Below are 14,012 nucleotides of genomic sequence, written 5' to 3' on the forward strand. Positions count from 1 at the left end.
CCCGTCCCTGGAGTTGGGTTGAAGATGAGTCCCCCAGGCAGGGTCCGGGAGGAGCAGAGGCCAGGGAGGGCAAGTCCTCTTTTGGCTGAGGCCTCTGGGGCAGGTTCTGTTCCTGGCCAGGCCGAGGTGGTTGACATGGGAGCCTGTCCACCTGGAATCTGCAAGTGGCATGGGGTAACAGGCAACCGACTTTGGTCATCTTTGTGCTTTCAACAGAATAACCTTCTGGATGGGAACTGAAACGGGTCAGGCGTCCTCTGACCCAGCACCAGGGTGCCCCATGAACATGGCCACTGCAGGCTGTGGTCAGTCTCCCTGTGCCAATGGATGCCTGTGTCCTTTATTTGCTGACCTCCTTTTAGGCATGCAGGGCAGAGAGCCCTGGTGCCCAGGGCTCAGCTGCTGCAGCAGCAAATGGTTTTAAAAGAGAGAGAGAGAGAGAGAGAGAGAGAGAGAGAGAGAGAGAGAGAGAGAGAAAAGGCAAGGATGACATGTGAAGGGCAGTAATTCCACTTCTTGACAGTTTCCCCTGCTTCCGGTGTGACATCATTTGGTTTTGCTCCCTGAAGGCAGAGTCTCATCTGAATCCTCTGGGTGCCCCTCCTCCAGTCTCAGCCAACTCCCTCCCTAGAATCCACTCTCCTTTTCCATACCTTCTAAACTGCTGAACACAATATTTAATGCAGCATAGAATTCCAGTCGGAAGAGATAATGGAATCCAGAGCCGAAACCCGCTTGACAATATCTTTGACCACTCAGCTTCTAAATGTTAGGCTGGGGACCTTGCTGCTCCGTGGGGTGGCATATTCCACTGCTATGAGGGTAGCAATGGCTAGGGCAGTTGCTACCGTGAGAACATTCTTTAGTACAGTGACTTTCCTCGTATCATCTACACATTTGTTAGAATTTTGCCCCCTGGAACAATCCAGAAGTGTCCGCTCACTCTGAAAGACAAATGCAAATAGACCTCAGGGGGGCATTCGGCCTGCCTGGGGGGCCAGACATCTCTGTCTCCTCCAGTCTCTCGTAACCTGGCTTCCTCGGTTCCTTTACTCACTCCAGTTATTCACTTCCGTATTTTTGCAGTTTATTAAAATCCTGGGTAAAAAGGGATGTGGGGGCTTAAACCAAGGCTCCACGTAGCTTAGATTAGTGCAGAGCAGGGGAACTCTCTTCTCTTCTTCGATTATTCTGCTTTCAATATCATAAACTAAATTGCTTTTTTTTTTAAAGTGGCCTCATCCTGCTTTTGCTTATATTAAGCTTGTAGTCAACTGATTTTTTAACTTGGATTACAGTGAAGGCTTACAAACACCATCCTATAATTGTAAAGTTGAATTATTTCTAAGCATCAATTTCATCTGGTTAAATTTTACCTGGCTGTTTTTGACCCATCATTCCAGCTGAAAGAGATGCTTTACAAAAATAATCGCATTATCTACCTCATGAGCAATACCTTCGGGGCATGGATCTTGGAATAGGCTTGGTATATTTGTATTTCTATCCAAGTCATCAAAAGAGGATCCTGGAGAAGGCAGGACCATGGTTGTAGGCCCCTGTGGCCCTCTATCAAAGATTGCCTTCCTGGTTGACACGAATTGATTAAGAGCACTGTGAATATTTTTCTTTTCCTGAATATGGGCAAAGGCAGGGTGGTAGAGGTGGGCAGCTGGTGACATTATTTTCAATCTTATTGCATTGATGATAGGTCACAAAAATATTTTCTGAAGTAGGGATACGATTATAGGGTGACCATCCTATAATAAGCCAGGCATGGGGGCTTTGGAGAGTTCCTGCCCAAATATGACTCTGACAAGGCCCATTTCCATTTGGCACAGAGTCCGAGTGGTTAGGGAGTGTGCAGAACCACAGCTATGTGGGCCCTGACATTGCCAGGGTAGCTGCATACCCCCATCCTCCTCCCATCTTCCCATCCATTAGGAGCCACGAGCAAGCCCCCTTACCCTCATTGGCCTTCTGGAAAGCATCTCAGAGCTGAAATCCCACTGTGCCTCAGAGCAGCATCTTACAGATCATATCTACCTATGGACATGGACCCTGTCCTCCTCCTAGAATGTGGTCTTTCCTGACTCCCCCTGAACCAGGGAGTCTCATTAGCTGACTTAACAAAAGGAAGCACTCTGGCTGTTTTCACTGTGGGGCTCATTTGGGGGGACTTCACAGGGGTCTTCGACTTCCAGGTCCTTTGACCTTGACCTCTCTGACTTCCCTTTCAGCGCTCCAGTTTGGGCAACAGGCAGAGTTGACATTAGCTGTGTTGTCCTCTTCCTAGGACCTGTGGTTGCGTAGCAGCCTGGCTCCCATCTGTGTGAGTCTTTCCCTCACGCCTCTTATTGTAGGACTGAGGTGGATTCTGTCCTCTGTCCTCTGCAGAGATGGCTGTCCTGTTTCCAAGTGGTCCGCCTTGCCTGCTGTTAATCCTGCATTCACCTTCACCCTCTGCCTTGTCCCTGGCCAGATGGGAGCCCCCGCGTTCCTGTGTGACTGCCTGGGGACAGGTACCAGGGAGGCTGCAGGCTGAAATCCCACAACCCCTCTGGCCACTTCTAAAGGGAGAGCTCCTTCTGGAAGGATGTCTTTCCTGAGTGGTGTTGGGGAGGAGGCAATGGATAGCAAAGGTCTGCGGGTCACCTCCCGAAATAGATCCCCACCTGGCATGCGCGCGCACACACACACAGTTTGCCCCCAGCTTGCCTCGCGGGGAGACTGGCAGGATACGCGATTTGGATCTGAATCAGCGGCTGTAAACACACAGCTGTGCCCTTCTGCCTCAGAAGAGTTTGATTTTCACTTGACTGCTTGGCACATTGGGGTCCAGGGAAGGCAGGAGAGGGCCCTGGGTGGGGGACGAGGCAGGGCCAGCAGGGGGAGGCAGCGGGCAGCTGCTCCCCGCAGAGCCTGCATGTGGAGTGGGGCTGGATCACCACTGGGTTTTTCTCTGGGTGGACTCTTGAAGGGAAGGGCATTTCTGGCTGCTTTGGGAAGACAGACTGAGCTGTCCACTGCAACAGCTGGGGGTTCCTTCTTCCAAGAGGAATGGTAGGGTCTGGAGCTGGTCTCCCCTCCATGACAACCAGACTCTGATCTTTTCTGATAAATAAAAATCTCACCCCTCCCACGCCCTGCCGTGGAGAATCACTTCACCACGGGGTTCTACCAGCCACGCCAATTCTGTCATTTTACATTTTAGAGTTCATTTATGAAAATGTAGACTTCTATGTTTTCCTCTCTCAGCTACAAAACTAAAATAGTAAATATGTTTGTCCAAACCTCACCTGCAACCAGGACACAGAGAGAGGGACAGAGACCTGGGGAGCCTCCGCCGAGCACTGACCACAATGAGCACTGTCACTCATAACCTTTCCTCATCTCTAATGCGGGACAGTGACAGCTGGCCTAGGGTTCCCTGGGGAAGCGGCAAGGTTGGTAGCAGGTAAGCAGCAGGAACACCGAGGCTCCCAAAGCTCTCATTTCATTCCTTCCCTTCCTCATAGGACCCCCAGGCCCCACGATGCATGGGGTGATTCCACAGAAGTCACCTGGGGGCCTGTCCCTCCGCCCAGCTGACAAAAATTCCCCTCCTGCCACACAGCACTGGGCATCCAGACCACAGGGGTGGGGGCCAGAACTGGCAATTGATAGGGCAGTGTCACATGTCCTGTTCTTTGTGTCCCTCCCTGTCCTCTGGCTATTTTCACCTGCCAGGTGGGTCCTGTCCTGGAGGGTAGGTAGCCTGTGGCACCCGGTTCTCCTGCCGGGTGCTTGTCTAGGTCTGTAAATAGAACCAGTTCTCTTCTCTCCAGGCTCAAAGCCTGGCAGACATTTCTGAATCAGGTAGCTAATTGGGCAGGAAGGCAGCTTCTCTCCAGTTCTTAAGGGATGATTCATTCAACTCAGAAATCTCAAGGCAGAGAGAAGCACAGACCTGCAGCTCACCCCAGGAAGAAGGGACTAGAGAATTTATCTAATCCACATCATTATACAGAGAAAAAAAAAAAAAGCACGTTTCAGAGAGGGCTAGTCATCCGCCTGAGGCTACCCAGTTAGCCAGCAGACGCGCTGCCTGGGGGCTGCTTCCTGAATTTTACCACGGAGGTCCACCTCCATCTCTAGCCAGGACTAGGGCTTCACTGCAGCTGAGAGAGGTTGGCATTAATATCTCCGATCCCAAAGGGGTTATTTGGCATCAAAATCAACCCTGTGTAAAAATTTTCAGCCATTTTTCCCTTGCTGCTGAAAAAGATTTTTTTCAACTGAGGTCAAAGCCTCCAGGGGCTCCGCTGCATCTAGGTATTTGAAAACATTCTGCCAGGGCTTTCTGGCCGTTCCCCACGACATCCTGAGGAAGAGGGGAAAACAACTCCTGGGGAAGGAGCCACAGCTGGGTTCATGGCCCTGTTGCCTGCCCCCTCCCTCCCCTGCCAGGCACCCCAGACTTCTGCTTCTGGTCAACACCCAGCCTGGAGCTGGAAGTCTCTTCCTGCAGAGCTGCCTGGGGTGGGTAGGTGAGCTCTTGACCCTGGGCTCTCAGTACCTGTCCCTTGGCTTTAGGCTGGGGGGGAGGGGAGAGAGGGGGGAGAAGCAGCTGGCGCTCAGAGCTTCCTGTCCCCATCTGATTTTCCTGCCGCTCCCTTGGCAGGCAGGACAGAGATGCCACTGGTCACATGCGGAAGCTGCCTTAGTTTCGGGCCCTGGCTGCTGCACTTCCAAGGAGCATCTTGGCAAAGATGAACCTCCATGTTCTGCCAGGAGGTGGACAAACACCTGGTTCTCATCTCCTCTCTTCTCCATGGCCCACAGTATGTGCTCAGGCACCAGCAATTCTGTTTCCCACCTTTGCATCCCCGGGCTAGAGCTGATGCCTCTCAACAGGGCAGCTGGGGATGCAAGGGAGCACAGGTGCCCAGGGAGGCTGATGCCATTTCTCCTAACTTAACTGCCATCACACTCTAGCTTCTTCCATGGGACGGTGCCCAAGGGACAGAGGACTTTATCTAGCTTTTCCTCCCCAGCTGGGAGTCCTCCCCAGATGGCATCAGCCATCCAAGAAGGGAATATCACATTGCTGCTACTGTGGCTTGGCAAAGGGCCCTTTGCTTCCTCTTGCCCTCCTCCCAAGCATTTCCCCTGGTCCTGTCTCCAGAGTTAGGCCCTGGGGAGGCCCCAGCATATAGCCTGTGGTTGACCCTGTAGACTCTAGAAGCTTTTCAGTTCTGGTTTTCCATGTCCCCAATGTCATCTGTCAACCACAAACCAGGAAGACGGCAAAGACTGGCAGGCTGGTTGGTACTGACCGAGCAGCAGGGACTGGGCCTTCATTTGAAAAGTACACCCTGTCCAGTCGGTAATGCCTACCGAAGAACCTGAAGACAAGACAAAAGGCTCACCAGGTGTTTACTGCTGGGGTTTTCATATTTCATAGCACTGGAAAAGGAAACTTCCTAGTAAGCAGGATAAAGGAGGGATAGGCTCTGGTTAATGAAGAGATCCAGCTCAACCTGACTGTAGCCATCTTGGTTGTGACCACCATCTTGCATGCATGCCTGGTAAACTCTAACACACATTCTAATCCCTACAGGATAAACAAAGTTGTTAAGATAGTCAGCCAAGCATTTTGTGCTGGCCAGTGACGTTTGGACTGTTTCTTAACTGATATTTGACATGTTAATAGTTTTTGAGAAAGCCCAGGTACATTCCAGTGGATCAAAGCCACCATTGTCTAGCTTAGTATATAAACCCTTTTCTCCTGCCCTTGGGTGTGGGATGTGGGTCACCCAAGCCACTGTTCATAAATACCTAATAAATTGCACTCTGTACGATCCTAGATTTATCCACCTCTTTCTTTGATCTTCTGACACCTTCTGTCTTTGGTGGTCAGTTCTCCTATACTAGGTTTTCTCCAAAGAGGTTCAGTTGGCCTGAGGCTATGTCTGGGTGCTACCTGGAGCAGTTACTATGTGTTACAGCTCTTTCTGAAATATGACAAGGGCCACCATGTACAGTGGTGTGTGTAATTCCTGTACAAGGACAGCTGAAGGTCAAGTAGGGGCTGAAACCCAGCCTGTGTTTTGCTTGGCCAGCTAGGTACCAATGGGGTTGGAGTTCTGTTTCCTGTTTCAATAAAAGCATACTATGAGCTAGTTACGCTTTGCCATGGACTTTCAGTCATTTGATTCTGAACCTGGGCCTTCACCATCAAAAAAAAAAAGCAGGGTTTTAAGCAGGCTCTATGGTTCTAGTCTGCCAGATGACGCAAATTTTGGCACAGGGTTCTCAGACATTTTCTTGGCATATTCAAGTCCTGGATGACTTAGAATGAAATTTCTATGGGAAAGAGACACTCCCATAGCACTGTCTCTACTGGGGAGGGCCAGACCCCTTCTGCATCCAAAGTAGCATAGCCCTCAAAGTTTCAATGAAACACTCAGACTACTTCTTAGGATCTCATATAACAGGGACACATCCACAGATGAACCCTCCATGACATGGTACACTTTGAGACTTGGAAAGGACAATTTGTTCTTTCAGTTTTTCTCTTTTACCAAGAAAAGAAGGGGTATTGGCGTGTTCGGGGGTGGGGGGGTCATAGATCCAGATTCAGTCTTGACTGACTAACTGAGCTCTCTAACCACCTGGATCAACACCTTCCCCCCCACACCACCATTAATTAGTCCTAAATGAGTCAGCCTCGTTCCTTGACCTGTGAGCTACCTAGCTTCACTCTGCCTCTGTCCAATTATTAGCCCTACGATGTAGATGGTCTTCTTAAACATTTTTCCTGGCAACATGGGAATGGCATTAGCTAGCCCTTCATTTAGTTTGACAGCTTGCAGAAGAAACATTTGTGCAAATTGTCTTTTAGAGAAATTGAACACATTATATATAGCATATTCAGAGAATGCCTATCAAATTGCCAGGCACCTAGTTGGTTGGTTATATTGGATTAGAACACTGGGGCAGTTGAGATCAAATTCTTGGGTTCCAGCCTTGAGTTGTGTGAGAGATGACAATGTCCTACAGCCATGGGCCACATCCCCATACTTAGCTGTGTCTGTGGGGTTGCGGTGTTACCCCAAGAACACGGAAGTCCCTCTCCACCACTAGAACCCCAAAATATGAATACACCACTCATTATGGTCTCCTGTTCATAAAAGACAATCAGGGAATTAAGGACTATATTTTTAGAAGTTTGGGCCTTTTATCACATAAATGCCCTGAATCTCAGGAGCTTAGGGTATTTTTCTTCTCCAGCCCACCCTGACAACTTCTGTGCTTCTCAGACTCTTGGAGGGTGGTTGGTGCTTTCTCGTTCTGCTTTGTTAACAGACCTTGGAGAACCACCGAGCCAACACTACTTCTGGGCTGAAGGAACATCAATAAACGCTCCTCATAGGACTTCACGGAGGCCATTCTTGCCTTTTCTGGTACCCACTTCTCAGGAAAAGTAGCCTAAAGATGTTTGTGCACCTCGTCCAAGTACCAGGACTCCTCTCTTGACCTCAGCCCACACAGTCAACCTGAAGAGCACGGCTTTCCTGTCCAGAAACGTTCTGCTTTTCCTCTTCACAAGGTACCTGAGAGTCCATGGTGCCCACAGTACATGCTCAGCTTGTCAACCACATCCCTGAGCATGCTCCAGACACTGCAGCCAGGCTGCACCCATACTTTAATCACCATCTACTGGAATTATTGTGCGTCTATATCGAGTGAATTCAAAATCAGGTTTAAGTGCAGTTCAAAGGCATACAACTATGACAGGCAAATGACTAGGTTGCTTTCAACCTGGGATTCTTAGAATCTGAGTTAAAAGGATGAAATAAGGATACTAATCATATACAGTAGTCATGTTTTACAAGGACTTTCCTCTTAGAGGTGGGGAAACAAGACAAGTTAGCTTCAGTGGGTTTGCATTCTTTGGGAAGGGAAATGTGGCTGGTCCCATGTGCAGAATCCCTGCTCCCTGACTGCCATCTTGTTTTTTTTTTCTAGTTTGATGTTAATGGTGCAGTCTGGGTACCATGAACTCGGTGGCTTGTTTTTGATGAGTCAGCGAATGAGCAGGATTGAATACTTCCTGTTCACCAAGTCCTGTGCTCAAATCTTGCCCAACATGGAAAGGGGAGATGGGTCTGCACTGTTCAACAGACCATGGGATAGAATCCCCACCATACAACGCAGCAAGACCCCTCATCGACTCTTCTCATCTGTTACCATGGGTTCTCTGCTGGGGAGCTGTGTGGATCTCTACCTCAGCTGGATATGCATAAGGGAAGGCCACTTTTCTACAGGGCAGTGAACCTCTAGCCTGTTTTTACTTACTGTCAGAATCAGGGCCTGGGGAGCTTCACGGGGCCTTTCCCTGGAAAACTACCAGGGACAATGCAGGGACTTGGCTACTGCCCTCCTCTCCTAGTCACGCTATGCAAATGAGGTAGACAGGGGGCTGCAAGGGATACCGGAACTCATGCAGAGGCCACTAAGACACACACCAGCTAGATCACATTGCCAGAACCCATGCAGCATGGCCACTGTCTGCACACAGCAAAAGCCACCTACACAGCAACATCAGCTTGCGACCCACACCAGCGAGACTGTCAGAGTTCACAGAGGGAAATTTGGATTTTTTTTTTTTAAATGTGTGATGGTTCTGAGCCAATTTGTTTCACAGAACGTTCAATGGCCTTCTCCCTGGGCTGCTGCAGAAGATGCACAAACCGTGCAGTCCCAAGAGGAGTGGAGCCCTTCCTCCTCAAAGCCCTGAACAGCAATCACACACCCAGGCTGAGGCTGGGCGGTCGGCTGTGCACCTTCTGCAGAGGGAGCTGCCTGCTCTTTCACAAATCCATCCCTGGAAGAGAAGCTGCAGACACTCACGTGAAAGAAAAGGGGTGAATTGAGGGGAAAGCATTGGAGTCCCTCCCACCCCAAAGACGACGACAATCAAAAAAGACAAAAAAAAAAAAAAAAAGTTAAAAAAAAAAAACAAAATCAAAACCAGAAGAACGCTGAGGGAAGAAAACCCACTCCACTTACCACACTGCGAGTGAACTTTTCTAGGGAAGTTCTACGACCTTGCTCACTTTCTGGCTTTAGGGGAGGAAAAAAAAAAAAAAAGGAAGGGAGAAAATACAGAAAAAAACAAACAAAAAAAAAGTCTTCAGCTTTACACGTGGTTTCCAAACAGCAGCAGCCACAGCTAAAGAACAAAAACCAAAGCCAAATGGGGCGAAAAACGGGAAAAGAGAAGCAGCCAAAGCTGTTGGCAGAGTCGATGGGAGAGACAGGAAAGAAGCCTAGGAGCAACCATGCTGCCTCCTTGCAGCAGTGGGGAGAAGGGAGTTTGCTTCCCCAGGGGACTGGAATCCTGCTGTGGGGCTGGGGCCAGGATCCCAGGGACCTGGAGCCCTGGCTTTGCACAGAGTGGCAGTTGCTCCTCTTGAGCCTCTTGCTCACTGCTTCCCCTGGCCACTCCCATGCGCAGGAGCCTTAGGTGGTTGTGGCCAGGAGGCTGGGGCTCCAAGTGGTGACACAGAGCAGACTAGCTCCGAGGGCTGGGGAGGTGTGTGTGTGTGTGGGGGGGTGCTGAGGGCAGGTCAAGAAGCAGGTGAAATCATCAACTCGTCTGTGAGTCTGGGTCAGGATCATTCTCTTTCTTGTGATTTTTCTGATCAAAGGAAAGTGGGCTAACTTCAGTGACATCCTCATGACCCTCCTGCTCATCCTTAGAACAGCAGGGTCTGTTCATGTCCTTAGCATTTTCAAAGGGCCTGGGACCTCAGAAGACAATACCATAAGGAGTGTTCTGGACAGAAAATGCTCCCTGTGTACCCAGGCAGGCGATGCTTTCCAGGTACACTCTCCGAGTGCTACTGGAGGCAGGGACCTCCCTGGGGAACTCTTAGCCCAGGTTCCCAGGAAGGGGCAAGAGAAGCCAGAGCCTGTGAACATTCTCCCGAGCCTCGCTGCTGTCTACTACAGGAGGAGAGGTGTGGGGTGTGCCTGACTCTCTCCCTAGGTTTCCTACCTGGGAAGAGTAAAATTCCACCCCAAATACCTGCTGGTTTATGCTAGAGCCCGGTTCCAGGGTCCTGAGCCCAAGGCTGGGAAATGCAGACCGTACCCACTCTTCAGTGGACACGCACCTACACCCAGCACATAACTGAAACCGGGGAGCTGAGGAAGAAGGCAGGTGCCTGTGGGTGTGCAGGATGTACTGAAAGCAGAGCATGGGGGGCGGGCCAAGGCAGCCACCTGTCAGGGTGGATAATGTCGGAGGGCTTCCTTGGCAGCCGTGCCCTGCCTGCTCAGCCAGTGGCCGGAAGACAGATATGAGGTTGCAGAAAGAAAGGAAAAAAAGAAAGAAAGAAAAAAAAACCCCACAAGTGACATGCCATCAGAGTTGGGCTGGGCTTTCTTCTCCTATGAGGAACTGAAGGACCCATGCCTGGCTCTGGGAACCATACCAGGACTCGACTCTGGGGATGGCAAAGCTCAGCTTTGCCACCAAGGGTAGCCCAGGTGACACACATCGAGCTCAAGTCAGCTGATCTGTATTATGTACCTATTGTTCTGTGCCCTGGCCACCAAGTTGTTACAGAGGGCAGCTGATGGGCTGACTTCCTTGGTTCCTCTGCCTTGAACAAACACCCCTGAGCTACCCTGGAACCCCATCATCATGGGTACTTGATTGTCCTGGAGTAGCCCTCAAAACCCCGTTCACCTGCCCCTACCCCCACCCCTTAAGAACCTGGTTCTTCAGAGTAACTCCCCTTTTTAATTTTTTTTTTTTTTTCTTTTCAGATATCAGAAAAGAGGAAGAACTCGGGAAGAAGGATCAAGAGGCGGTGCCTCCAGACTCCAACAGGGTTACTCTCAGCAGAAACAGGAAGCCAATTTGTACCCTGTCTTGGCTGGAGGTGGTGACTGTCACATACCTAGTATGACCTGAAGGTTAATATCACACCGTGAGCCCACCTTTGAAACCAGAAGGTCCTCTAGGCCTACTTGAAGGTGCCGAGTTACAAATCAGATCCATGTCTGGGGGCTCTCAGGAAGAAAGGGAAGGAAAGGCAGGTTTTGTCACTGTTTCAGGAAACTCCTCCTCAATGTTTGGAAGGGCATTGGCATCTATATGGGCTTTCTGCCCCAAGAATATCCCTAATTCAAGGGCTGGGAGGGCTATAGTAATGAACTTCTAGTGTCCCATTTCTTGGGAAGGCTGTTGTCTCTTCCCTACTGCTGGTGACTTCCCGGAGTTTTCCACCGGTAGGGAGGATCTGCAAGCTCAGGCAGGTGGCTCACTTCCTGTTTTAGGCACATTCTCCCTTTGTGATTGCACCTGCAGGGAGATGGGATTGCCTCTGACTTCTCCCCTAGATGTACAGACAGACCCCACGGGTCAAACTGCTAGAGAGTTTTAGAATGTCCCCAGATTGTGATCCGTTTAGGTGACTTGGGTCTCAACAAATAAGAAAAACTTACTTTGACCTTCTCCCAGGAGATCTGGACTTGAGATACCAAAAGTCTCCATCACTGTTCTCTTTCAGTTCTTAAACAAATGGTCATGAGAGCCATGTGTGTGGTGTCAGCCCCCTCCAGCAGAGCCCCTTCACTGATGTCCTTCAGCAAGGGAGGAAGCAAAAGGCCAGGTTTTGCATTTAGTGACATCTGGGGGGGGGGGGAGTGGGAGCCAGTCAAGCTGGGTTTCTGACATTCTGGACATTCTGGAAGTCCTGTTCTCTTTCTCAGGCTATCAGGGCTCTTCAGAGAATTACGGAGGGTCAGGAGAGCTGGATATAAATGCTCCCCCTAGACTCTGGAGTTATGTGGTACCAACCAGATACACAGAGAGGATCTTGGCACATGAGGTTGATGGAACACAGAGAGGAGGTGTGTGACTGAAGGCAGCCTGACAGAGTCTGTGGATGGACAGCCACACATGTGGGGACTGGGGTTGGGAGGATGGGAGGGGGCAAGACAGAGATGCATGTGCTCCTACGTGACATGGCATGGAAATTTGGGACTTGGTGCGAGTCGAGCCACACTTAACCACACATGGGCCTTAGCTCAGAGCTGGAAAGCCCGGATGGTGGGCAGGCATTCTAGAATCATGAGCCCTGTCTCTTGCCTTCCCTTTCCCAACCCTGTTCCCCTCCTTGCTCTTCCTTTCCTCTTCCCAGAAACCCAACTGAGTTCATCCCTGCTGTCGTCCTGACCCCCTGCATGCTGAGGGTGCCTGGGTTGGCCCCCAGATCCAGGCCTCCAGGGGCCACAGGGCGCCATGACGTCACCTAGGTGGAACAGGAGGAAGGGGCTGGGATGCAGTTACTTCTTGGTTGAAAGAACAGGGAAACACTGTGAGGCAGTGTGAGGGCAAAGAAGGGCGTGTAGAGGAGGCACCAATACCCAGGATGACGTCAGATGCCGGGTGGCCTCCCCTAAACTGACCAGACAGGTTTTCTGTTCATGGTGGGGGCTGCCCCAATCCCTGCCTCACACTCACCTCTAGGCTGGTCAGGGAGGGACAGTCTGTGGGGAGGGAGCTGGACTTTGCAGTAAAGGGCTCTCTTTGATGTTGTAAGGGATTTTCTGGGGTCACTGTCACCCAGGCATTCCGTGCTGAGCTCCTGTGGCATTGGTATTTGGGCAGACTTCCCTCCTTGTGGGCAAACCATGCAGAGAGAGAGAGAGGATGGGGACAGGGAGGGGGGATGCTCCATCCTGGAGCTTGGACAAGGGCTGGGGTGGTGACAATCCTAACTGTTTTCCATTGAAGGAGAGCAGATAGAGAAGAGAAGGAAGGAAAGAAAAATAAATAAATAAAAACCCAAGGGATGATATTCTCATTTCACACCAGCAGCAAGCAGCAGGCAAGAGTCGATAGTGCTCAGGCAGGGCAAGCCTGTCCTTCCCAGAGATACCTTCTTCCTGGCCAGCAGCATGTCCTGGTAAGCATTGGACCGGAGGAAGCGGGCATAACTGTCACTTTTCATCAGCTTGTAGATATGCTCCTGGGGGAGGAGGGAGGCAGGGAGACACAAGAAAGAACTGTCAATCAACACTAAAGCAAATTATAACCCAACTGATCACTTGTTTGGGGCAAGAAACCAAGGAACCTAGGTATGTTTGACAAACCTAAGGAAACTTTGTAACATTTCCTCCCTTTCTACACACCTATTTAAAAGCACCCAAAATAAGTAAATATAAGTAACAAATAAATACGTGAGTTATATTTTTCTCTTAGAGCAAGAGATCCTTAAGGATCATGTCCCAAAGGATTTGTAATGGAGTCTGGGTGTCATGTTGTGGTGTGTAATGATTAAAACCACAGGCACAGCAAGAAGAGGAAATAAACTACAGATACACCCAACAGACTTGAAAGAACTGCAAAAGGAGTTATGATGAGTGAAAAAGCCAATCCCCAGGTTATATACTATATGACCCCAAATTGAATTTGTCTTAAAATGACAAATTATAGAAATCGAGACTAGACTAATGGTTGTAAGAGGGGAAGGGAAGAAAGAGAGGTCATATAAGGCGATAGGAGGGATCTTTGTTGTTGATGGGTGGATCTCACATCTTATACATGGGATAATGATGTGCAGAATTAAATATACACCTGGATCTATAAGTACAAGTAAAACTGGGGAATCTAAATAATGTCAGAGAATTGCGGCCAGGTCAATGTCATGGCTATTCAAGAAGTCATCATGGGGGAACTGGAGAAATGGTACATCTCTACATTGTTTCTCACAAGTGCATGTGTGTCTCTAAATAAAAATAAATAAAATAGATAAATAAAAATGTGTGTCTCTAAATTAAAAGTTTAATTAAAATAAATGCCTCCCCCAGGCAATGATGCAATTGGGTAAGTTTGTACCTATTATGGCCACTCTCTTGCCCTGGAAGGGAGCTCTTGGCAACCAGAACTTGGGTCATGTGGGCTCATATTCCAGGCCTGAGGATGGTATCCAGGAGGAGCAAGTGGGGTG

General features: G+C 49.7%; 1 protein-coding gene across 4 annotated transcripts in view; it reads right to left on the reverse strand.

The window, feature by feature from the left end:
• Nucleotides 1–14,012, reverse strand: part of Rgs6 (regulator of G protein signaling 6) — a 557,159-nt gene that overhangs the window by 11,832 nt on the left and 531,315 nt on the right. For all 4 annotated transcript variants that reach the window (XM_077799511.1, XM_077799513.1, XM_077799512.1 and 1 more), the window contains 2 exons: nucleotides 12,942–13,031; nucleotides 9,055–9,108 (listed from right to left, as the gene is read on the reverse strand). In XM_077799511.1, coding sequence (XP_077655637.1) covers nucleotides 9,055–9,108; nucleotides 12,942–13,031 — 144 coding nt within the window. The remainder of the gene's footprint in view (nucleotides 1–9,054; nucleotides 9,109–12,941; nucleotides 13,032–14,012) is intronic.

This window comes from Urocitellus parryii, chromosome 6 (genome assembly GCF_045843805.1).
Source record: "Urocitellus parryii isolate mUroPar1 chromosome 6, mUroPar1.hap1, whole genome shotgun sequence".
In the NCBI taxonomy this organism is placed as follows: domain Eukaryota; kingdom Metazoa; phylum Chordata; class Mammalia; order Rodentia; family Sciuridae; genus Urocitellus; species Urocitellus parryii.